Source organism: Pholcus phalangioides, unplaced genomic scaffold (assembly GCF_987345545.1).
Source record: "Pholcus phalangioides strain wild (caught in Gottingen) unplaced genomic scaffold, Ppha-v1.0 ptg000009l_1, whole genome shotgun sequence".
Classification (NCBI taxonomy): Eukaryota; Metazoa; Arthropoda; class Arachnida; order Araneae; family Pholcidae; genus Pholcus; species Pholcus phalangioides.
The window spans coordinates 11,512,652-11,539,754 of record NW_028301602.1 but is presented as its reverse complement, the minus strand read 5'-3'; the positions used below and the strand labels follow the sequence as shown (position 1 = coordinate 11,539,754).

Sequence of the window (27,103 nt, the reverse complement as noted above, 5' to 3'; positions counted from 1 at the left end):
ATATATATATATATATGTGACATGTGTAAATATTATATTATATATATGAAATATTATATCCTAAAATATTATATATATATATATACACACACACTTTAAATTATTACATATATACTCTACATGGAATTTTAATTCTTATAATTTAGAGAAATTGATGATGAGATTCTGTAATTTTCTTGAGTAAAATCTATTTTAATCCTGAAATATTATGTAAGTGTTTACAGTTTTGTGTGATGAGGTTATAAAAGGTTTTTCAGGAATGTTAGAAATGAAACTTTTTCTTATTGTTTGAATATTATTTCATGACTGAATATGGTATGAGTGTGAATGTGTTACATTACATAACATAATATGATGCATTATAATTAATTATACATTAATTATGAGTATATAGAGTAATTGTAATGTTCTGGAAAGATATATTTTTGTTTTAATAACCCCTCGTATAAATAAATTTTCGAAATTAAAAGCGACAAAGTGAATGAAGAGAATATTTAAAAATATAAATGAATTAGGCTTTACAACATATACGTTGTTCCGTTTTCCAATATTTGTTTATTTTATAGAATTTATTTTTTCAAATCTGATACTCCCTAAATATTTCACATAAAAATGAGTGAAATTCATTGAAAAAATGAAGGAAAGTTTTCATCAACTTGATCGAATTGAGTCAAATTTCGTTACAGCAACATCCTAGCTTCTGCGAAAACGCGCCAAATGTAATAGCGCAGAACCTGTTCTTTCCCCGACAATACTGCTCATCTTTTCTTCACGTTCGACAAGTTTTATGAATAGCGTGCGCGGTCTATTTATATCTTAAGTCTATGGCAGGCATCAATCTGTTAGAAATTTCTCGGAGGAATGTTTAGGAGGAGCTGTTTGGTTGTCGTAGGTTTAATCTAGTTATGATCTTATGTCTCTCGGTGGTACTTAATTTCTTACTTGCCATGCACTATGTTCCTAGTCTGCGTCCGAGAGGGGAAATAACAGGGTTCCAGCCAGTGGTCCCGAGATGAACGTCAATTTTTCTTTGTTTTTACACTAGAAATGTACTACAGTGGGGAGAGGGGGGGGGGCATCTAATATTAGATTAATAGCAGTCGTTAAAATAAATGCTGATTTTTTTAAAGCTTTCAGTCTTTAAACTTTACCACTTACGTATATACATTTTTTTATACAAAAACTCAAAACAGCAAAAATATTAATACAACGGGCAACCACCTTTGTCTTAGTATGTCGTGGACTTTAGATAACGAAGACAACCGGCTGAAAATGCCGGGGCACAGGTGCTAATTTTCTCACATGCATTCATTTGCAGTTAGCACTTCACCAGCGTAAAGATAAGCTAACCGTCAACTGGGATGGACGTTGTTAGAACTATAAGTAAGAATAATTTATTTTTCAACAATTCATGTGAAAATTAAAAATGTTATACATAACGTACTTATTTGTATAATATAATTATATACTGGAGATATACAGTACTGTATTAATACATACTGTATATAATACTACAGTCGAATCCCGTTTTAACGAATACCGTTATAGCGAAAATCTCGTTTTAACGAACACTTTTCTGATCTTCCAGATAAGTTTACATAGGAACAATGCTAAGTAACCTGGAATTCCTTTATAACGAAATTTCGTTATAACGAAGTGATTCTTCCGTTCTCTTGGCGTTCGTTATAACGGGATTCGACAGTATATATGTAATATACAGGTCACACAATTTAAGTAAAAAAAATGGAATATAATTCCATATAATACAATTCAGAAAAAAAATAATCAAAAGTAAAGGTATCTTCTCTTATCTTCATTATTCCAGTAATTATGTGTTATATATTTATATGTGTTTTCAGTACAGTGTGTTATATTGTTTATTAGAAGCCAGTGTCTTTTGAATTTGTAGGTTCTTATACATTGAAAATGCAAATTTTGTTGGTGATATTGCTATCAATCGGAGCCGGCTTTTCACTAGGAGTCAAAATCAGATACGCGTCTAGGTTCGAATGCGACAGACATTCGCTCGACGCATTACATCACGAGAAATACATTCCGGAACTGAATAATATTTTAGATGGTAAGTCTTTCTTTCTCTCTCTCTATATATATATATATATTTCTCTCTCTCTCTCTCTCTTCTTAGCCAAGGCAAGAAGAAATATGAACATTCTGCAATATGAAAATTTCAATACAAAAATAAAACATACATTATATTTAAAAAACATTTCCTTTTTATAATAATATGGTGTGGCAATCTCTCGATCCTTAGAGATATAAATTTTTTGATTGATCTTCAGAACCTTGTAAGCGACAAAGATCTGAACTTTGTGGACTCCTAAACGTGTTTGTTAGACTAAATTTCTTAAAAAGAAAGAAAAAAAAAAAAGAGTTAAATTTTCCCCAGACACTTTCCTCTAGCAATCTTAAATAATTTATATCTCTTAGAAGATTTCGTAACCTTGGGTCTTTGTTCGTTTGTTTGCGTTACGGTCCCCTACGGACCCATAGTAAACTTTATCACAGCGTTCCAGTCAAATCCCAATCTGCTGAAGTTATTTTCTTTTAAATGCTATAGGTCTAGGATGCCCTCGATTTTCTTGGGCCAAAGATGGTCTTCAGACGTTTTCTATGTAGAAGATGATTCATCGCTGTCTTACTTTCATGAGAAAATATTGGTTTACAAATTATATTAAACAAATCAGTTGCGCTAAGACTCGCTGCGTTTTAGTATGAACTGTTTACCGGTTTTATAGAAAATAAAATAGCCCATAAAATACGGGCAGGGTTCAATGCAAAAGAATTGTTAAGAATAAGGACACATTACAAAATAAGAAAGAGCAAATAATTCTTTGCCTGATAGAATCGCAAAAGAGCAACGGAAAAGGCAAATATACGGAAAAATACGAAATTCCTAACGCGATTCGACAAGTTGTGGGGCGCCGTCCTCAGATAATAAATATGGCTACTATCACGTTGACCGGGGATTCTACTTGGGTTGGTTACAAAATCTTAACAGCTCAGCGAAAAACACGTCTGTACAAGTTAAACGTCGTGGTAGCAACTGGGAGTTACGATTTGGTAACCAAACCAAGTGGAATCTGCTATTAACGTGATAGTGGTTATGTTTATCCTTTGAAGACGGCACCCATAGTGTGTCGAAATACATTAGAAATTTCGTATTTTTCCCGTGTATTTTCCTTTTTCATTGTTCTCATTTTGTGGCATGACAAAACTATGAATTAAAAAACACAAATGGGAAAAATGATAAAAACTACTATTATATAAGTCCGAAGATAAACTCATTTATCAAACTTTTTGTTTTTTTACTTCTCTTCGTAGACAGTACGGAATTCGTGACTCAAGTTACAAAGAGGACATCTGAAGCAATGATTGCTTTATTGGCTAATCTTCCCGATAGAGACACTTCTGACAAGTATAGAAAATATTATAATTTATATTTTTAATTGCTTTTCTTAACAATTAATCAGCTTTTCTCATTTATTTTCAATGCACATGTAGTCTGATGCCAACATGGATAAATGAAGAATAACGTGCTCACCAGTGCTGTTTTTATGAACACGTGTGATATTTGTGAAAAAGCCATATATACAGGATGATTATAATGAAAGTTCCCTTACTCTGTGTGAATAGTCAAAAACTACTCATTCGAATATAGCCAAATTTTCAGGATATCTTAATGAGACAATAAGAGAGAGAGAGAGAGAGAGAGAGAGAGAGAGAGAGAGAGAGAGAGGGAGGGAGGGAGGGAGGGAGGGAGAGAATGATGCAATAAAAAATTGCTAAAATTTTGACCACCAGGTGAATAAGTGGTGCTTTTTTATTGAATTGTCCTTTTTTCCATGGTCCATATAGTATATAGTGTATATACCAAGTTTCAATGGAATACTTCACCTAGAACGGGCGCAACATAGGTTTGAGTAGTTTCAGTATACTACAGGATCTTCATAATTACAGTTCCATTTTGAAATGACCATAAAAAGGGAAAACTACTGAACAAAATGTTATCAAACTCTGTAATAGTTTACAGGAGGTCATGGGATTCAACAATTTTGAATGGCGCTGTATGTAATGTTGTTAAACAAAATAAAACACGAAGACATCGGTTTAAAATGTTTTTAATCTTTTCTAAAACGTGTTACAAAGCATGTTTAATGTGGCCTCCTGTGTGTGCCTTCCATTGTTGCCTCCTCTACTGCTAATGCAACAGCCTCCTCGGTTTCCACAGAAACAGGCTTCCTTCCCCGCCCAGGTGCAACAGATAACAAACCTGGACCTCACACTTTGCCATCACATTCCTCAAACCTTGAGATGTCATTGGCTCTCGGTGTATTCGGCTTACGGTACGATACTTTTGCAAAGCACGCCGCTCATTGCTGTCGCATTCATAATAACACTTAACGAGAAAAGCACGGTCTTGCGTGGACACAGACATCGTCGACTCGTAACATTGAAAGCTCTGACGAGGGGGCTAAATTTTATAGCTGAAAAATCAAACGACGTGTAAAGTGCATTTGCATACTTCTAATTTGCACTCCTCCTGCCGTAAACCATATAGCCATTGCGATTTTGAATAACCCCACAAACAGTTTCGTTTTAGAAACGATTAAAAACATTTTAAACCGATATGTTCATGTCTTATTTCGTTTAACAATATTGCATACAGCGCCATTCCCCGCTGGTGGTGAGTTTTTGAGCATTTTTTTTGGCGAAAAATTGAATTCCATGACCTCCTGTATTAATAATTTTTATAACATTTTGTCCAGTTTAGTTTTCCTTTTATGGCCATTTCAAAGTGGAACTTTGATTATAAAGACCCTGTACTTCACCAAACACCAACTCTGGCTATATCGCTATATTGTAATTTACTGCCATTAATGAGATGGGTTGAAAATGAAGGCACTGTCTATCGGAGGTCGTCTGAAGTTTGTTTGGGAAAATATCTTACTTATATCCTCCCTCGGGTTTGAATCCGGGACCGAGGCAGCAACCTTCACGATGGTAGACGTGCATCTTACCACCGCGTCACTCGGGCAGTTTCAGTATACTGACACTGCTAAGACTTCAAAACGTTATGTCAGCGTTTCTCAACCTTTATGAACCCAAGGACAAGTGACATATCTCAGATCATTCGGCGGCATCCAACTTGCAGAATGGCTTGTGTGACCACGTACCCCATATTTTACGGGACATACCCGTATTTTTGTCCACTCCGACTTTATAGAATTGTTCCTTTTTTTTTCAACGAAGCTTATTCCAATTTTTAATCATTACTTAAAATGGTGAATGAAGATAACTTTCATAACTTATAACTTGTACTATGATAATTATGCTATGCATGTGATCGATGATGAGAGAGATATGTATGTGAGATGAGTATGATCAACGTTTTTTTCGTGAACTACGTTCCAGTAGTCCTTCATTTTCAACTCATTCATAATTTTCAGACATTTCAGCAACGACTGGTGATTTTGCCAGCTTGTGGCTATGTTTAAGAAAACAATTGGCAAAATCCCACATTTTGCCGTATTTCAGATCAGTTTCCAGTATTTGTCTCAATGGAAATGGTTCCTAGTCACGATGTGACTGTTTCTTCATGAAATTTCATTTTAGTTAATTGCTATTTGCTTTAGTCCTTTATTTCCCCATTCTTCAGCAATTTTAGTAATAATTAGCGAATCTGTCGTAAATTGCATATTTTAGCTACACTTTACTCCATATTTACCATTGCAATGGACAGTGATTTTCCCCTCAATTAGATATGGTTACTCTAACTGCGAAAGTCTAATTCATATTTGAACCCATAAGAATATTACTAAATTCAATAAAATTTATTGATAGAATAGTACCAAAATCAACAAGAACATTTTTTTCAGTTATAATTAAAATTATCAAGTCTGCCTGCGGACCACCTCTGGTCCGAGGACCAGAGTTGAGACACGCTGCGCTATAAGGACCATGGAAAAAAAGGAAAATTAAAAAAAAAACCAAAAAAAAAAAAACGCCACCTACTCACCCGGTGGTCAAAATTTGAACCATTTTTTAACTCGTCAATCTCTCTCTCTCATTGTCTCATTAACATATCTTGAAAATTTGGCTGTATTCGGATAAGCATTTTTCGAAGAAGAAACTCAGAGTACGGGGACTTTAATTATAATCACCCTGTACATTGCTTTACATTTAGCAAAGGGATTTAAAAAGTTATTCATTTCTATTTAAGTTCAACAAATAAATGCTTAATTAATATACAGCATAAAATAAATACTACGAAGAATTGAGTTTATGAATGGCCAACTTGACAACATTGACTAAACGCTCGTATTGCTTATTGCTTTGGTTTTCCAGTGAAGAGCGACGAGTTCACACAGCATTCGAGAATCTTAAAAAATCGTTCGTGAGATCAACGAGAAAGATCAAAGGCAAGTTCTCTTCCAATTGGAAGGTCTTGCTTGTTTCGAACTTCGATTTGCTCTTGGATAACGACAACTCGACCCTGGAAATTGTGCGAAGTCATGTTAATGGACTTGCAGGTAAATAAAAATCTATAGCTACGTATAAAATTTATTTTCCGTCTGTGTGTGTGTGTGTATTTTCCAAATAAAAAAAACCTATAATTTTCACAAAATCTTTCCCAAATTTTTCATATATGTATACCAAACAAGATCCAACATGTACGACACAATTGTTGTACTTTGAAACTTCGTCAGAGGCTCGACAAATGTCTGAAATCTCTTTGATGAACTGTCCTGTGACAATGACTTTAAGGCTGTTCGCTCCGTTTGCGATGATTAACAGACAATGCGTTTTTTCATGCTCATCCTTCTGCAATGGTTTGTCATATTCTCAAGATCCAAAACCTCCATTTAATTCCCAAGGCATCATTTTTCAATCCTATGTATTTTTAAGTCAATAAATAAATAAATAAATGAAACAAAAATAAAATAAAATGCTAGTAACACAAAGGGGGTATACTACATTTCATCAGAAATAATAAAAAAATTTCTTGAAAATTTATGACTAATTGCAATTTTAACAAAACTATCATCAAAGTTCACTGAAAGCACAAAAAATAAGTATAAAAAGTGTTTTGCTCATTTTTCAATGACTTGATTTAAATATCTGTTTTTTATTCATTTCTGAATGATAAAAACATTATACCCACCACATACCGCCGGTAAGTAGTAGTAATGACGCCACAATGTAATTTCTACGACGTTTGCACGCGAATTCCCGATTTTTCACCATTTCCTAGAATTTAAAAAACCAACCGCAACAAAACATTATGAAAAAAAAAAAAAAAAGCTCAAAGACATCAATATAGTACCCAGAATATTATTTCATTAAAAATTTTTTTCAAATAAAAACAAACAAACAAACGGAAATCTTGCTGTGGTGTTAAATTGACTCGACTTTAAGAATACGAAGATCAAGACGCCAGAAAATGAAATACAGGGAAGTACCGGACATTTCTACTAGTGCAGTGTTTCTCAGCCTATGGTCCGAGGCAGAGGTAGGCAGCGAAGATGCTATATGGTCCTTTGACGGTTAATTGAATGAAAAATTATTCAATTTCATATAGCACTTTTTATTAATTCGTGCCAATATAAAAACTTAGACCTTAACACTTAAAATGATAATCTTTTATCCAGAAAAATGAGGATAAATATTGATTCTAAATTCGGGACATCGCTAATTTCAACCAAAAAAAAAGTTAATTTTCAATAAATTTTCCAATTATTGGTAAAATTGCTGAAAGGCCAAAAACTTGAAACAAACGCTATTTCCAATCTCAGTAAGCAAAATCGGTGATTATGTATAATCTCCAGATCATATTGGTAAACATTATAAATCGTCGATAAATAATTCTAACTTTTCGGACATTATGCATAAACTTCGGTCTAGGTCAATGTTTCCCAAAGTGGGCAATATCGCCCCCTGATGGGCGATGAAATGGTCCAGTGGGGCGATAGAAGGTACGGGTATAAAGTGGATCGTATGGGTTCACTTGAGTTGGGGTGGGCGATGAGAGAAATAAATTTCTGAAGAAGGGAGCGATGGAACTCATAGTTTTGGAAACTATGGTCTAGGATGATAATTTCGGTGAGAAATGTTGATAAATGTGGAGAAAGCCAACATCACGAAACTGATAATAATTTTCATGTTCTTATCTTTTTGACTCGAACTCTCACTCAATAATTTTTTAATACAAAATATGTGTGAGTATCGCGTACAGGAAAAATAAGTAAACTGATCAAATGAAGAGAAGTGATAATTTTTCTATATTTAATATCTTCATCAGAGACCTATGTGTGGGATTGTGGGTAAAAGAGATAAATGTAGTAGAACTTATCAAACACTTACCGAGACGATTGGTGACTATACATGATAATCTGGTTATTATGCATTAATTATCGATTTATCCCATTTACCTCGAATCGACAAGCGAAAAGATTGGCAAAGGAAAAAAAAAAGACTTACTGTTCTGTAAAAGAACAGTTTCTTATTGTAAAATCCCAAAATTGTATTACCATAAATGTTCATAAATGCTTCTTTTTTCTTTATCAGAGGTCTGTAAAGACGCCCGAAAAATGTTAGACTCGAGTATGGGCGTCGTCGTTTCATCAATTAAAGGAGTGGTCCGAAATGGAATGGAGAGCATCGTAATGACAGCGAAAGTGGAAGCCGAAAAACGCAGGAATATGCCGGGCGCCGCTAATGATTCGGACCAAAAAGACAAAAACCCCGCACCTATAACTAAAGAAGAACTCGATAAAACCATGAAGAACATGACCGAAGATATCGTGCCGGGCTTCTTGAAAACAGTCACTCTATTAGCATTCGAGAAGCAGGTGAATTTAAGCAAACCGGTCGATGTCAAAGACGACGAGAAAGACTCTGTATTCGATGACATGTGCTTTTCTTTGCTCATGGTACGCTGCATTTTCTCTTTGAATTCATCATATTCATTCATTTCCTTCCAGTCAGACATTGTATCAATGTTTCAAGCCACAGTGATAACTCGGCTAATACACAGTAATAACGGAGTACAGCTAATACACAGTAATAACGGAGTACAGCTAATACACAGTAATAACGGAGTACAGCTAATACACAGTAATAACGGAGTACAGCTAATACACAGTAATAACGGAGTACAGCTAATACACAGTAATAACGGAGTACAGCTAATACACAGTAATAACGGAGTACAGCTAATACACAGTAGAAACGGGTAATTCGCTCCGGAATCACGTTCATTAGCCGAACTTTTAGTTACCCCCAAACACGATTTTCCTACCACACCTATGGAAAATTGTTCAATTCGTTCCAGGTACTGCCCAAAATCTAAAGACGAGAAGGAGTGCAGAATGTATTTACTGGAAGATGAGAAATACTGAAGATCTTTTTATTTTACGCTATGTTAACGGTACGTAACCAACGGTACACTAAAGCTGATGTCGATACAACCGAGTTGAGTTCGTAGGTGTCGTCCAGCATCAGTGGCGTATTTACAGGGGGGTGGGGGGGGGAGCTTAGTGGGCTATAGCCCAGGGCGGCAAGTTCAGAAGAGCGGCAAATTTGAGACACGAGTGGCTAAGGAAATTAGTGAAGTGAAGCAGGGCGAGGAAATTTGTATAGCAATACCTCAATAAATCCGCCTCTGCCCAGACAGCAAGGGACTAGGCAGTGAGTGAGCAAAAGAGTGACACCTAGAGAGTTTGCAAGTACGTGAGCGAGCAAAACAGTATGCAAGCATTGTGCAAGAATGTGAGTGATCAAAACAGTGTGAAATGACGTGTGTGACCAAAACAGTGTGCAAGCATGTGAATGACTGAAACGATGTTTAAGGAAGTATGTGAATGACCAAAACAGTGTACAAGCATGTGGATGACTGAAAGAATGACTTAGAGAGTACGTGAGCATGGAAGTGACTTACAGACACAGGTGCACTTGCAGGAGGGGAAGGATAGGCAAGTGTGTTATATAGCACGGGGTAGCGAATAATTGGGAAAATCGGGGAAAGAGTAGTCAAAATAACTAGACCAGCATGGGAGAAGGGAGGCAAAATTCGTTTAGCCCACACGCGGCATTACCATAAATGCGCCTCTGGCCCCCATCCATTTGTGATTTGATCAGCTAATTTCTGTGTCGTATACATACAAATGGAAAAGATACTCTCCTGGGGTATATCGAGATGCTCAGTTTGATGGTAAGAGTCTTACATTAAAAGAACACCTGTTCTGAGAAAAACAAGCTCGTATATGTTTTTCAATGCATTCTCTATCAGCTGAATTTGCATGAAATGATTCAAGAACTTTCAGAAAGAGAAGTTGGGGGACATATGGAAAAAAGATTCCGAGGTGGATATGAGTTAATCATGCTCGAGTGACAGTAATTCTGATGACGATGATATGCGCTAAAATCCAACTCACGACGCAGCTGCTTGATATTAGCGCGTGCATCCGTATCAACTAAAATGTTCGTTAGTCGAGAGGCAGAAAAATCGGGGGAAAAATTTTCGTTAGCCGAAAAATTCATTTTCAATGAAAACGAAAATGTATACGATACTGTATTTATTACCCTTTTGATGAGATTTCGTGCGTTATTAACTGTTCGTATTTTTCTCATAATAGATCAAAAGTCGAATAAACGCTGTAGTACATGATGACATTCCTTCTGGAAAAGAGGCAAGGGACTTGTGCCGGCGAACAATATACACATACTGGGGTGAGCGTGCGAAAGCGATGTACAAAGAAAAGCTCAAAATCAGGGCGGCGACGCCATCATCCAATGACAAGACAGACTTTAAGAAACTATGGAGTGATGAGAAGGTTCTAGGTAAAAATTCCTTAATTTTACTTAGGGGTCATTCAAGTATTACGTCAGCAGCATCGAAGGGGGGGGGGTTCCGATTTGCTGACTTATGATGATAAGGGGGGGGGGCGTTTGGATGATGCTTACGCCATCAACCCCCCCTCCCCCTTATGAAGATATGAAAAATTCTTAATGACATCATCTTCGGTGCGCCAAAAACGAAAAAAAAAGTTATTGGGCACCTGAACTAACATTCTCCCTATTGATAAGTCCCCTACACAGCCACTTTAGTGGTCTCTAAATGTTTCACGGATCCTTCAAGTGCTCTGGAACTGCGCCACTCATCACTCAAGTGATCAGTAATTATGCCACCGATCACTTTCTGGGAATGTTCCGCGGGTAACTTGAGTGCTGTAGAGCCGCACTGGGGGCCGCTTAAGTGCTCTAAAACTGTGCAATATGTCATTAAAGGGATCTCTAAATGTGCCACGGATCGTTTAAGTGTTCTGGAACTGTGCGGCGGGTTACTTAAGTGATCTTTGAATGTGTCACAGGCCTAGTTCAGCGATCTGAAAATGTGCCTGGGGCCACTTTAAATTCTCTGCAATTGCGCCACGGGTCATTTAAGAGATCTGTAAGTGTACTGCTTAGTTCATTTTTACAAAATTATGTTTGAGGAAGCAAGTCACGTCAGGTAACCTTCAGGGCCACATTTGGTCCGCGGGTCAAGGGTTTGCCGTGTATGGCTTGAAGGGTGGGTCACAATGAATTTCTAAAGAGAAATTTTGAGTTCTTCAAATAGCATTGAAATGAACAGAAATCGATTATAATAACATATAAAGGAATATTCTTTCGAAATTTTAATTTTTTTAAAATATTTTTTGTATTAAAAAATTTTTTTTTCGTCTGGGGGGGGGGGCACGAGCCCCCCTCCCACTTACGTTTCTGATCCCACCAATATGCATTAGGTGGCAGGGGGCAATGATGACGAAATTTTGCTGACAAGGGGGGGAGGGGGTCAAAAATGGCTAAAAATTTGCTTACGTAATACTTGAACGGCCCCTTACTAATAAGGTGGAGCTCCGTAATTATCGATCATCATTGGAAATAAATTATTGAAAACTAGTTTTTTGACGATGTAAAGAAAGAGAGAGAGGAACAGAGATTACTAATAGGAACAAAGGCTATAATAAGCGTTATGCATGCCTTATTATGATAATAGCCCTTTTAAATGTAAAAGATACAGCATATTATATACATAGTATCTTTTACATAAGGTTACCAAACGTCCTGATTTTCGATATCATTTTCAGGCAGGTGTCTTCAACCTTTCAGACGTTGCGGGACAAACAGGGATTTTCAGTAGAGCCGCCCTTAGGGGTGTGTGACAGGTGCGGTCGAACCGGGCCACGTGGTTTAATGGGAGCGGGTCTCACACTTCAAAACTGTGAATCACAGATCGGAAACTTCTAGTAAATGACTTCAATGGTCCTGATGGGCAACTTTCACAGACTCCTATTTTCTATCAGAATTTTTCGTCTAGAAACAAAATTCGATGGTACCACACACACCTCCCATTCTCTCTGCCATATCAAAACAAGAAAATCTAGAATAATAACTAAGAAAAACTCACCACGAAATGCTGATGGAAACAAAAACCACCCGATAGAAACAATAAAATGTAAATATTGGGATTAGAGGCAGGGCCGCAAATTGGGGGGGGGGCATGTGGGTCTTGTACCCCGGGCGGTGGGATAGAGTGGGCGTCGATTTCATCCTTCAACTGAGTCTTCTGCATTACACGGGGGCGTAAAAATGCATGCTTGCTCCGGTTGATAAAGTACAGTTTGACGCTCCATATAACAACCCCCCCCCCCATTGTCCCGTCAGAAACGGACTTTATATTCGGAGGGATCGTTGTATAGAAAGTAAAACATATATGATAGTCGTTCGATGAAAACATTTGGGACTTATTCTACCGGTCGTTATAATTAAATGGTCGCTATAGCTTGGGGTCGTTATAACGAGCGTTGCCAGTATCTGGTTGCGGCCTTGGCTGGAGCCACCCTGAATGGCATCAAATTTATTGAAGAGACAAAATAACCGAAATCACCGGATTTTTCGAAAACATTGATATTTGAGAGAGAGAGAGAGAGATTCAATCTTATCATTTCATTAGTCATAGTGAACATAGTCATAGTGAACACATTTGTATTTGTATTTGTATATGAATACGACATGGAATTTAGAAATCCTGAAATTTGTTAAAAACTTGTTAAATTTGTTAAACTAATTTGCTGTAATAGTAATGGTAATAATAATAATAATACAGTATACTCGGTTATTGCGACATCGAAGATTCCACGAAATTTTGTTGTTACAACCGAAGTTGACATTTTTAAGACCCTTTTTTTGACAGAAAATATGATCGGAGAAGCAATTAAATATTTTACATGAAGTTTTTGTTTCTTTATGATCAGGTTGATCGATTTGATCGAGAAAAATAAGTGAAATTCGGATAATTGATACGGGACATCTTTGATTCTCGCCAAACATGTTGCCAAATGTAGACATAATTACCAAATACTGTATATTGTTCATTAGCGAGGAAAATGATGCTTCAGCAAGTGTGCTAAAATGTATTTCACAGGGAAAAAAAGAGAAAATTTTGGCAGTTTTCATACATATTTTTTTATGAGCATCTTTTTTTCAGCCACCTTGGTGGGCAATTTTCCGGTTCTGGCCTTTGTATTTGTATAAACAGAGACGCCGGAACATATATGCTCATGTTGCTAAAGCAACACCAATCAGCATTCAAATATAGCTCATACCCCTTCGGTTCGGGCGATGGGAGATTTACAAAAACGGGACATTTTTGTTAAATGTGCGACGTATGGTCTTCATACATATCCAAGTGAACATTATGTTCATTACTCGAGCAATACCAAACATTTTTGACTTCCGGGGTCCCTTTGTATAAATATGGGAGATGAATATTCATAATCATACACATTATAACACCTTTATAAATTATGAAAATTACACATTCATTCCTGATTCAAAGTGAAAAAAAAAGGGACATTTTTTTAATAAAAAATAGTCGGGATGGGCAAAATACGGAAATGTTTCGTATAGTGGTCATGTCAACGAGCAAGTCAGAACGTCAAACATGCAATTAATGGGTTTTTTTCAACGTTAGATATAAATAGAACAGACGGACATTCCCTGGATGTGATCAATGATGTGATCAGCTCAAACATTGGGAATTTCTTGGGGAAACGTCATTGAAACGAAAAACAGTTATTAAAAACAAGTTATAGCTACAAAAAAAAAAATATCGTTGTATCCGAGTTAGTTACTTTTCATCGACGTTATAAGCAAAGTTCATTAACACTATTTTCTACAGGAATGAATACGGACCGCCAACTATCGACGTAATAGCCGAGTTATCGTTACAACCGAGTTTGAATGTACATTGTTAGGTATAGTAAGTGGAGGGCAACTTCATTGTACGGGTTGTTGGTTGTCGACTTCGTCGTCATGGGAAGTAGAAGCAAAAAAAAACCCCCCTCTTTTCCTCCACTTTTCCTTTCTCCATAATTACTGTAACAGCTCCACACACGTTCAATCGATACTCTTTTATTTCTTCTCTCAATGTAACTCGGTCTGTTTGATATGTCGGTCTCGGTGATTCCCGATGCAATGACATCGCACGCATTGCGTGAAGTGTAACCTATATCGCGCGCGCACATATTTCCATGAAGCTCAATATAATGATATTATTACAATTATTATTTTTCAGCGGAAACTCTGGTGAACCTGATGCAAGTTTATCCTTGAAATTTAAGGAAGACAAATTTAGGCATTTTCTTACAGATCTGAGTAGCGATGGTTTCGAGAAATTTCTTAGATATGAGATTTTATCGTAACTTTCTCGATTGTAATATTGAGGTGTTAAAATCTATCCAAAATTGAAAATAATAAAGCGTTTCTGAAAAATGTATAAAAGCTTGAAACCTATTTATTAAAATTTCTCTATGTGTGAAATTCTGTACAATTGCACATATAGAGAGAATCTTATGAAATTCTTTTTTGTACAGGGTATCCCATAAGTTTCTTAAGTTCATAGAAATTGAATGAATTGGTGTATTTGAATGCAGTTTGCAAAGAAGTTATTTCCACGAAAGGAGATTATTATTAGTTTTTTTTTTTGTGCGAAAAAATTGGTTCATTTTTTTGTCGGTAGTAGTCACTGCACGAAAGCAAATCAGAATTATGGACTTGAACTTTTTTTTTTCAATCTCTTCTGCGTCCGAAACGTTCGTAAAGCTTCACCCGGCGATTCGTGGCTGAGGTAGAACAACTTTATCACAACCGGGGCTTCTCGTATCAGACGTGAGAGCCAGTGCGAAAACAATTTTGGGGGTTCCTTAGCTCCGATTTCATATATTTTATGGGGAGGAGAATTGAGCCTCCAAAATTCTTGTATTATCACAGAATAGTCACGAATACTGAAAAATATCTATCACAAATGAAAATTTAGAACTAATGGAAGTAAAACCCCAGAATATTAGTAGAAATTCAGAATTAATGAAAGAAAAAGTCCGCAGAGTTCATGGAAATTTAGAATTAATGAGAGAAATACAGCGTACGATTTCTCACTTGTACGTTTTTCTCAGTTATAAGACCATTTTCCACACTCCCGGTCACAGATATACAGCACAATATTGCTATTCACTTATACGGCTCTCTCACTTATGTGTCTTTTCTCCTACTGCAACGACGCATAAGTGAGAGCGATCACCTGCAATTGCAGAATTGATGAAAGAAATAATTCCAGAAGTGATGAAAATTCTAGAAGTGAGGAAAATTCTAGAAGTGAGGAAAATTCCGGAATCAAATCTATTGAAGCTCACACACCTTGCTTACTGAAAAAATATATATATTATACACATATATATATATATATTAGCTTACCCGTCGCGCGTTGCTGCGATCTCAGAAGAAAGGAAATTCAAGGAAATGAAGGAAAGGAAAAAAAAATATATAAAAAAAAAAACTATGCCAGAAACTTTTGCGGGAGTGTACTCAACAACTTCATGGCGATCGGATGAATAGTGTAGTAATGCATAAAGGACAAACAGACATACATTCGTTTTTATATACGGGGTGATTATAAAAAAACTATCCCAACATATGAGCCCCTACCCATCATACCATTCACAGAAACTGAATGAAATTTTGGCATAAGGTATTTTGAGGTATGCGCTCAAGAATGATATGGAAAACAACAGTGTCACTCTAACAGTTACGGTTACAGTGAGAAAATTTCGAAAATATCAAATGGCAACACCAAGTTTTTTGTATTGGAATGGGATCTCCATACTGAAAAACACTAAATAGCGTTGGAATGGCACCTGTAGCACGAAAATCCCCGGAGCTAGGCAAGGAAAAAGTAAAAAGGACTTTGCCGTGCACCAGAGCATTAATGTTCGTTTCATTCGTCACACCGTTTCTTCGGCTGAGATCCCATCCTGATTAGTCCTCCGCAAGGTCATGTGGAAAACACAATAAAATGCTTTATTTCATGCTGCTTCTCTGTCCTTATTGGTTGTCCTCACTTTTAGCCTATCTACCGCCGGTGATTTTCATGCTACAGTTGCCGTTCGAACGCTATTTAGGGTTTTTCACAATGGAGATCACATTCTAATACAAAAAACTTGTTGTTGCCATTTGATATTTTCGAAATTTTCTCACTGTAACCGTAACTGTTAGAGTGACACTGTTGTTTTCCATATCATTCTTGAGCACATACATCAAAATACCTTATGCCAAAATTTCATTCAGTTTCTGTGAATGGTATGATAGTTAGAACCCCATATGTCGTGATAGTTTTTTTATAATCACCCTGTATATAGATAGATAGTTGATTTTTTTTATGTATATATTTTCACTTCTACTATCGTATTGCGGAAGTCACTCGGTTTGTGGGTGCGACTTCATCCTCCGCACACCCCGAAGGGCGACTCTGATACGAATAGTGCTTCACCCATCAATATATCAGCACCACAATGAAAATCTTACGTGAGCGTCAGTAACAGGAAAATTTAGAAATGAGCTTAGTTGTACACACTGAACGTTATGGGACTCTGATTTGCATATTTCGTGCAGCTCCGTCTATCGACAAAAAATTTAAATAATTACACTGGGCCACAATTTTTAACTTTTTTTTATAACATGAGTTATAAAAATAAGTGATATACGTCATTTTAAGACTAATTTTGTGGGATGCTGAATTCAACTATGAATGTAAAAAATCTCCAACACGTACAGTTTTTCTGTATTTATGATGGTCACATTTTTTGAAATACATATATACAATATGAAAAGTTACACACCTTGAAAATGGAGACAGCGTATTCTTAATAACAAACTGTAATATATTTAATACGATAGTTATATAAACTGAAGAGCCAAAAAAACTGGTACAGGCATGCGTATGCAAATAAAGAGATATGGAACCAATCAGAGTACGGTGCTGCGGTCGGCAACGCCTATATAACACATTGAACATTGAATGTCAACAGGGGACTGTTCAAGCTGGTGGAGGCTCTGCACACGGCGTGTGCAGTTGGCGTGATATGGGACCCCTGATACGTCTAGATACGACTCTGACAGGTGACAGGTACGTAAGCATCCTGTCTGATCACCTGCACCCATTCATGTCCATTGTGCATTCCGACGGACTTGGACAATTTCAGCAGGACAATGCGACACCCCACACGTCCAGAATTGCTACAAAGTTGCTCCAGGAACACTCTTCTGACTTTAGACACTTCCACTGGCCACCTAAATCCCCAGACATGAACATTATTGAACATATCTGGGATTCCTTGCAACGTGCTGTTCAGAAGAGATCTCCACCCCCTTTTACTCCTACGGATTTATGCACAGCCCTGCAGGATTCATGGTGTCAATTACCCCCAGCACTACTTCAGACATTAGTCGAGTCCATGCCACGTCGTGTTGCGGCACTTCTGCGTGCTCGCGGGGGCCCTACACGATATTAGGCAGGTGTACCAGTTTTTTTGGCTCTTCAGTGTATTATCATATCCATACATAGGTATATATCACCATGTCTATACATAGTTATATACAAAATAGCAAAAATATTTTTTTCTTCGTACACATAATCCATAGAGTACATATGTATCCGCGCGAGGATGATGTCACTCTTCTCTATCTATACGAAGGTTTTTAACAGCTGGCTGATGCAAAGATGTATTTTGGAAAGAGAGAAAATTCAACTGCCCTGAGGGGAATCGAACCCACGTCCTTTCACTTTCCTAGGGCGTTCAAAGTAAAATGATGTGGGTTCGATTTCTTGTATCTTCGCATTAGTCAGCTGTTAAAAACCTTCGTGTGCACAAAACGAAATTTATGCTCATTTTTCTAATATTTTATAAAAATAATTAATATCTTTCTCTTATGTATCGTGTTGTCATCTTTCTGCAAAAACCAACAGTAGTCACTTATCATTGAACGGTTCCACCTGCCTCCTCCATAGTTCGAATGCATTAAACAAAATTCAGATATTTAATTTGAAAAATTGGAGGAATGTTGGGAGAGAATAGCAATAACCAACGGACAACGCTTCTTTTCAGCGAATATTGTACTTACACACACGGAATTTTTTTTTTGGCACCAGGAGAGACAGGGCAGCAGTTTTCTAATTGGGTTTTGAGGACAGGGTATCCCTATAAAATGTTAATTTTTATATTATAATAACTATACAACTCTCTGCAGCATGAATGGCGTATCTGAGTTCTACATGTTGTTTGGATACTTTTTCTAATTGGAAGTATTCCTCTAGGATCAACGGTTCCTCAGTAAAATGTGGCCTAGAGACTTTCTTTAGCACCCTGTGTATTTAAAATATTTTATTCTATGAATTTACTGGAAAATCAATGAAATTAGTCCGGTAAAAGCTCCATCATTCGGGCCTGTCAAAAACCCTTGTCTATGGGGGGCCTCGCTAAAAAATGTGTGTAGGTGGGCATGTAAACTACATGTCTAAGTCTAAGGTACAAAACTATATTCTATACATTATCATTTAAATTGAATAAAGGTGACTTTTCCGGACGATAGATTGCGATGAATAATATAAAAATAGGTATTGAAATATTCCGATAGGTCGTTTACATTAAATAATTTCAGATACCTAATTGGCTTCTTAGTATAGCTATGAACTTTGCAGTGAAGAAAAACATACAATAGATTAACATTCTTCGGTGATAAATCTTACCAAAGTATGATGATTAAAATTTAAATAACGGTGAGAGAATACGATGTGACAATTTAATATTCCGCTGAAGATAATCAATATTCGTAATAATTGTGTTTTGGCCATGGGCCAGACTGAGTAAAAGGGTTAGTAATCGACTGCCCAGAACTTCCGTTCATCATCAGTGAAACTGTAATGCGATATGTGGAACATAATACCTGATATTATCAGCACAAAATGCTGTCTCTTACTCTAATTTAAATATAATACTCAAAGCAAGCTTTACGTAAAGCGAGCTATAACTGACCGTTATTAGTCATTACGTAATCAATTTTCTCAGAAAACCTAGAAGCCTCTTATACTAACAATTCACTCCATTAATTTCATAATTTATAATTTACCATGTTTATTTAGATCAATTCAGACACTTTCAATCTCTGCTGGAACTGAGTTATCTGGGAATGTGCCGAGTGTAACTTGAGTGATGTAGAACTGCACTGGGGGCCGCTTAAATGCTCTAAAACTGTGCGTGCCAAATGTCACTCAAGGGACCTCTAAATGTGCCACGGACAGCATACGTGTTCTGGAACTGTACGGTCACTTAAGTGATCTGAAAGTGTGACACGGGCCTCTTAAATGCTCTGGAATTGTGCCACGGGTCACTTGACTGATCTGTAAAACTTGTCACTTAGTTCATTTTTATAAAATTAGATTTGAGTTGGCACATCAGATAATCCCGAGGGCCAGATTTCGTCTGCGAGACATGGGTTTAACATATATGGATTAGAAAGTGGATCTAAATGAATTTATTAAAAAAAAGAAGTTTTGAGTTCGTAGCGTTCAAATAGCATTTAAATTAACAGAAATTGATTACAATAACACATTTTCTTGCGAAATTCTAATTTTTTGAAAATATTTTTTGCATAACAAAAAATAACCATAAAAAAAACCCAATTTTCTATTGTTTGAGGGGTGGGGGACACGAACCCCCCCCCCCCAATGCGCTTCCCGTACGTCTCTGATCTGAATATGCATTAGGATGTGGGGGTGAGGGTAGAGCTTCCCCCTACTCTTCATTTTTTGTTACTTTTTTTCAAGGTTTCTGCACGCACGAGTATGAAGTAAATGCGTATAACAGCGCTGATTATTTCTGAATAATGATGATAAATTATATTTATCCCATATTTTTTCGAGAAATGCGAAGTTATTTATAAAAAATCATCCTTTTATATCGACATAAATGCAGTTTTTGGAAGTCGATAGTAGCAGAGAATAATTAAAAGGCTTGTAGCAAAATGGGGAGGTTAACTTCATTTTTCTTCGATACTACTGGAGTTACCTTCGTCTAGCACCAAATGAAGGAAATATACAGAGTGAATACATAAATTCATAAGTAGTTTAAAAAATCATTAAAATTGGAGGAATTTGTATTTTTGAATGCGGTTTGCCAAAAGTTTATTCTCAAAAGGGGGGGGGGGGGAGGTGTCCTACATTTTTGTCAATGGAGGGCGCTTGCACGAAAGCAAATCACTGGAAACATGCAAATTCCTATAAAATAGGAGTCCTCGCAGGGGTTACAATAAACAGCTCATTTTTGATTTTTCCTGTTACTAGTGCTTACATAAGGCTTTCATTGGTGGATGAAGCACTATTGGTGAAGTTGTTTTACCTCAGTCATGAATCACCAGCTGAAGCTTCACGGACGTTTCAGACACAGAACAGATTGAAGAGATGTTCGGGCGAATCACTTCTCATTTGATTTCGTGAAGTGCTCTCTATCGACAAAAATACGAACCTTTTTTCTGCACTAAAAAATCTTCTTTCGTGGGAATAACTTTTTTGCGAACCGCATTCAAATAGACCAATTCCTTTAACTTTTACGAATTTCCAAACTATTCAAGAATTTATGTGGCACCCTGTATATATATATATATACAGTCACATCCCGTTGTAACGAACTCCAAGAGACCGGAGAAATCACTTCGTTATAACGAAATTTCGTTATAAAGGAATTCCAGGTTTCCTGCATTGTTCCTATGTAAACTTATCTGCGAGATTGCAAAAGTGTTCGTTAGAACGAGATTTTCGCTATAACGGTATTCGTTAAAACCGGATTCGACTGTAGATTTATATTTTTTTAAAAAGTGGACACTTCTCGAAAGTGCCAAAAATTGAACTTTTTGCTGCAATCCCTTCAATTTCACATTAAACTCAATTTTTTTATGAAATGAATAAAATTTATTCGCAAAACTGGTGCATTTGGTTCTAAATTTCACACTTTCTGCGACGCATTTGTAGGGCAGTAGATAAAAGTCCTGTGAAAGACACAATATTCAAATGTGTTGAATGAAAAAAAAGGGGGGAAAAAATGAGAAAATTTTATTATTACTTTTTTCCGTATCTATACAGGAAGCGTAGCTAAGCAAACATATTAAGATGGATGGAATGAAGCCCATTCTCGAGAAAACACGGTTCATATGTCAGTGACAGCAGCAGTAGCTGATGTTGTAGGCGGAGTGGAAATGATGTAAAAGAGAGAAATGGCTACGAGTACTTAGATAAGAGATCCCCGAGCTTTCACGGATGGCACTCAACTATATCGAACGGCAGAACTCCTCTTGAGCAGTTTGTTTTTCCTCTTAATGTTTTGTCCACTTCTACAATCATTTTACTCTGATAAGTTTCTCGAGAGAACTATTATTATCATATCATGTGCGTAAGGTTATAAATAACAAAATTTAACATATCCTGATGACACATTTATGTGATACACAAAATTTTTATTATGAAAGTTCTTCTATAAAACTTATACAGTGCTATCCCGACCTTATCCGTACAGATGGTAAATGATAAAAAAAAACCTTTCAAGTGAAGAAACAATTTTTTTTTCAAATAATTAATGAAATTTTTGACGGTGGTTTCATGGCTTTTAAATACACGTACTTCAATGAATTGAAAATAAAATTCAATAAAAAATTAATGTTTTTCCTAAAATTAAGAAATCGCAGTGTAAAAGTATTCAAGAAAAAATACTTTGAACACGATTTTCTCATATTGTAGTTTTTATAGGGTCCGTGACAGGGCCGCAACTAGGGGGGGAGCAGGTGTATCTCGTGCCCCGGGCGCTGGACTAGATGGGGCTTAAATTTTATTTTCAAATCTCTCCTTCAACATTACAAGGGGGTGCCAAAATGCGCACTTGCCCCGGGTGACCAAACATCTAGTTGCGGCCCTGGTCCGTGAGATTAAGAAGAATAGCCTTCGAACAACAATTTTTCAACAATTTTAATAGTTCGTTTTGAGGGGGTTGGTGCACGCAAATCAAAAAAAAACAACACAGTTTCCAATTTTCCAAGTTTTTGTTCTACTTGTATTAAAATGTGTTAAAACTATTTCAATATTAAACTGCTGGCAGGCATTACACATGGTAATGTTTTTCACTAAAATGCTTTTTTCTCAAAAGCATTTTAGTTTTTTGTTAGATAAGAAACATTTTTTTCGAACACCACTCATTGAAATGTCTTGAAACTTTGTGTCTCTGAACACTATGGTGTTACACGAGTTTTAGGATTTTAATTGTTGGTTATTTTTTTCTCGAATTTTAGCTTCAACAATATGCACCTTTTTCAAAAATCACCAAAATTTATCCATATCTTTTGCCAAAAATTTTAAAAAATAATTTTACTAAAAAAATCCTTGTGTTAAAGTATGTACGGTATGGTGTTGAAAGATACACAAAGTTTCAAGACATTTGAATGAGTGGTGCTCGAAAAAATGTTCCTTTTCTAACAAAAAACTTAGTTTTGAGAAAAAAGCATTTTAGTAAAAAACTAACATGTGTAATTAAAAACATTTTAATACAGGTAGAAGAAATACTTCAACACAGTTAGACGCAGAAAATTTCATAGTATTTAAAAACTGGAAAATTGGAAAATGTGTTTTTTGGAAAATTTGCGTGCACCAACTCCCCCTTAAAAGAATTAGATCGTCCCAGAAATTTACGAGTGCAGTTCATGAAATGCTCAAGTTAGAAAGCCAATATTTACAGTATGCCGGAAAAATTACATTTCCCTCTTCTAACAGGTTCTTTTTTAGTGCGTCAGTCGCAAAAAATTTGCATAAAGTACATCGAATGCGTCCCGAAATGCCAAATTCGTCTTTCTTGTTTGTTTCATAAAATTAGTATATCCTGAAACTTATTTCAAAAAATTGGGGTAGGCTGTGTCATAGACACGGCTGCAAATTCTGACCTGGATACGTTTTTTGTGTCTTGAATCGCGTGGTAAGTACATCATCGGCTTTTCGCGTGGTAAGTACTAGCATAATGAAATTATGTCATTATCATAGGCTTTGTCTTCGGAATAACTAACAAACGATACAAAAATTGTCTATTTTCATTGCGAACTGCTCGAAATATAGCGGAAAACAATTTGTTACGAACTGGAGCAGCGAGCCCGGTCACGACGTCGTGGCCCGGTATCCAGACAAGAAGATATATAGAGACCGGAGTGATATTATTGAATTGCACCTTTGCAATGTGCATCTGACGATATCATTGCTTTTGACTTGCGTTGCGTACTTCCTGAGGTATGAGCGTTTAAAGAATTTCGTCACGCAACTTTTTGCGAACGCTACCGGTATCGTCAGATGATTTAAAAGACACATCCACGTCAAAAATGAGAACATCTGACTAAAAACGGATTATTACATGAATACTTTCATGCAAATGGACATCAATTTGATCGAACAAGAGTTGTATGTCTTCTCTGGTTGATATGTAAACCTCCTTGCCTTGTCTTCTCTGTTAATATGCAAACCTACATATTGACAAATGTTCTAACTCGTTCGATTGAACTAACACTTTCAATCTTCACACTACGGGTAGAAAAAACGGGACATTTCTGCAAACGCAAAATTGCATGCTCATTTGTTTGGACAGAATGAGAATAATCGTGCTGATATCGTATTAATGAATTGTACTGTGGCCATCTTTGGCCTTGATAAGGGATGCATCAAGACATTGAATTGATGTCTCCAGCTCAGATCTGAATCGGACCTAAACCATAAATCCAATGGCCACTATTGTGGAACTGATAGCAGCTGGTTTGCAAGTTGATGGGCTTTTATTTTTTTAGCATGACACCACTATATTTTGATAGGATCAACATCAGGTACAACCATCAGGTATCACGAAACCACTGAAGAACCGACGATGTTTAATGGGCATGGCCGAATTCTTGATCAAAACTGCATTTTCCATCTTAGGTCTTCAGCTGCTAGAACCAAAAAATAGGGACCAATGAATCAGAGAAGACTGTTTCCAAGAGAACTTTTCCTATCAGGGCTCGTTTCTCACAAGTTGGATCCCCTAACATGAGTTTTCGGGACCTAGTTGGTCTTAGAGGAATTGCTAAGGAATAATGTTTTGTAAAACTTTCACAGAGCAATATTATTGTATTGGGAAAATTTTTCATAAATTTTACGGCTCTATCTGAAGTCTAGGCTGACCAGTAACTGGCCATTTCACGAAGAAGGCCAATGCATGAAATGGTCGGCCGCTTCACAGTGTAGGCAGACTTTGGCCATCAATGTCTAAATAGACATTGTATATCTAATAAGACTTAAGATATATGTCTAATAGACATAAATAGAATTTAGATATGTTATGGCATGTTTCCTTACTTAAAAAAATTTCATATTCTACAAACACCATTCAAGAATTCAGTAGGATGGAAAAAGTGAATGCGTTGGATAATTTTTGGGCACGTGCCTAGTTTGCTGTTGTGAGAAAAGGCCACCTTAGTTCATAACATGAGTGGGGTCCATAAATTGAAGATTTTTCGTAATTGTGCCTGTTAATAAAGTTTACGTGTTATACAGGGCTGGAACTGGGGGGGGGGGGCTTTACATAGGAACAAAGAACACCGTTATAAAATTATCGAATTTTAGAGTTGGGGGGAGGGGGTGGCAAAAAATTATAGTTACGATCCTGTGTCATATACTGTTCGTATAATAGCGTGGGGTTTATGAATGAGAAAAAAAAAATCGAAAACTAATTTTTTACTGATAAATTTTAGTTACTTATCTATTTTAGGAATATTTTTTCCAACATCGTAAACAATAACGAAAAAACAGGCGAAAATCGATACCCCACATCAATAGATTGAAAAAAAAAATTGTTTACGGAGAACTTTGTTCATTTTCTTCGCCTTATAAATCTACGGGTTTCATATTTCCATCGGCTTATACGTGGGTGGAAGGAATGAAGGCAGTATAAGCATATCTTTAATACTGGGAAAGGGCAATGATTAATTTTGATGAAGGGAGGGCGGACTCACGGGATTAAAAGCAGATAAAACTTAGCTCGGGAAGTGACGTCACGGCAAAGATGCATTGAAAAGGTTTTGGTGATTTTGTCGTCGATTCATTTCGACCAACCATCTACTCTTGAAGGCAGATACCGGAGCCCTAACGTCGAAAAACGAGTTCTTTTTTTTTTTACCATATCCATAAGGTAATTATTTCAATTACTTCTTGTTTCAGACTATACGTTCTAATGTATTAATGACCATTTCGTGTTATTGGAAAATGATCAGTAGGTCGTTAAGAGTGCTGTCTTTCTCACATACATCATGATTGTTATATTCGTCTCATTTCATTGAAATATATAATCGATATCGTATATCATGGTGAATATTTTTAGATATTAAGCAAGACTTTCTAATTGCAAATCGGTTTATTTTAGCTTATGGGGGACCTTTCAGACATTGCTGTTCAAAAAAATGTCTATGAAGCCCGAGGGGCCGTGCGGTATATAGATTCATGCAGTAGCGTCTTAACAGGTTCGCTCAACGGGAGGGGGGGGGGGGTTCTATATTATTGGAGAATTTTATTTATTCCGAAATTATTATTTTTTCACTAAATATGGGTAATCATCATATTGTGAAATTATGTTTTCCTTAAATATCAATTTTTATCATTTCTGAAAATTTTTCATTAAAAAGGATTTTTAATACATTCATAAATTGATTTTTTGCATTAAATATAAATTTTTTTCATCAATTATAAAATTATTTTTTCATTGAATATGAATTTTAATTATTTCTGAAATTTTTTCGTAAAAAAAAAAGATTTTTAATTAATTAATTTTTTCATTAAATATGAATTTTTCATTAATCCTAAAATTATTTTTTCATTAAAAATTAATTTTTATTATAATAATTATAGTAATTTTATAATAAAAGAGTTAATTTAAGGTCTTTATTTTCTCAAAAATTTAAGACCATATTTTAAATCGTAAAGTAACTTGTGAAATGTTCATCAGTTCAATCGCATTAAGTCTCTTACAGATCTATTCTATCCGCCTATTATTTTCCCAATGCAGCATAGCAGTGGCTTTTAACCTTTTTACTAGGCAGTACACCAGCTAATTTTGCTTCACCTTTTCACGCCCATTATAAACCTGAATTAGCATTTTTTTTCACCCATGTAAATATTCGCATAACAGAATATTTTCCATCTTTCAACCTCAAAATTGGTCTTTCGCAAACAAGAGGTACGCCCTTCGACACCCCTGGTTAACCAGTCATCTGGCTCTACGACGGCATTTTTCATCTAATTATTCCAATTTTTGAAAAGTACTTAGTAATTATTTCAATTATTATAATTTTTTTTGTTGATGAAGAACATGATGTGAAAGAGAGTCAGTTTCAATGTATTCATAAAAAAAAATTATCAGGAAAATATATTTTATTAGCTTCAGACTTATAAAAAAGGGATAAAGGAGAAATTAATTGGCCAAATGATTGGTTAAGAACCACTGCTATATAGATATAAGTATGAAATGATGGAAATTATTCATTTCTGTGCATTTGTAGTCATCATCAGTATAATATAATCATTTCTTTTCATCTGTAGTAAATCTTTCCCAATGCGCTTTCTATTGAAATAACCAAATCTCTGAAAAACAGTTTTTCATAGCCC

General features: G+C 36.1%; 1 protein-coding gene across 1 annotated transcript; it reads left to right on the top strand.

Moving 5' to 3' along the window:
* Positions 1 to 1,306: 1,306 nt before the first annotated feature.
* LOC149081759 (uncharacterized) lies at positions 1,307 to 14,844 on the top strand. Its single transcript, XM_089236850.1, has 7 exons — positions 1,307 to 1,383; positions 1,910 to 2,080; positions 3,343 to 3,436; positions 6,367 to 6,551; positions 8,587 to 8,951; positions 10,656 to 10,860; positions 14,639 to 14,844. Exons 1-7 carry the CDS (start codon positions 1,362 to 1,364, stop codon positions 14,674 to 14,676), a joined length of 1,080 nt encoding a protein of 359 aa, XP_089092976.1. The 5' UTR covers positions 1,307 to 1,361; the 3' UTR covers positions 14,677 to 14,844.
* The last annotated feature ends 12,259 nt before the right edge of the window (positions 14,845 to 27,103 follow it).

Excerpts from the sequence above, each read along its gene's own strand:
- LOC149081759 (XM_089236850.1), top strand. The coding sequence starts at position 1,362 with ATGGACGTTGTTAGAACTATAA. Across the intron at positions 3,437-6,366 it reads GATAGAGACACTTCTGACAA|TGAAGAGCGACGAGTTCACA; the intron begins GTATAGAAAATA and ends TTGGTTTTCCAG. Across the intron at positions 6,552-8,586 it reads TCATGTTAATGGACTTGCAG|AGGTCTGTAAAGACGCCCGA; the intron begins GTAAATAAAAAT and ends TTTCTTTATCAG.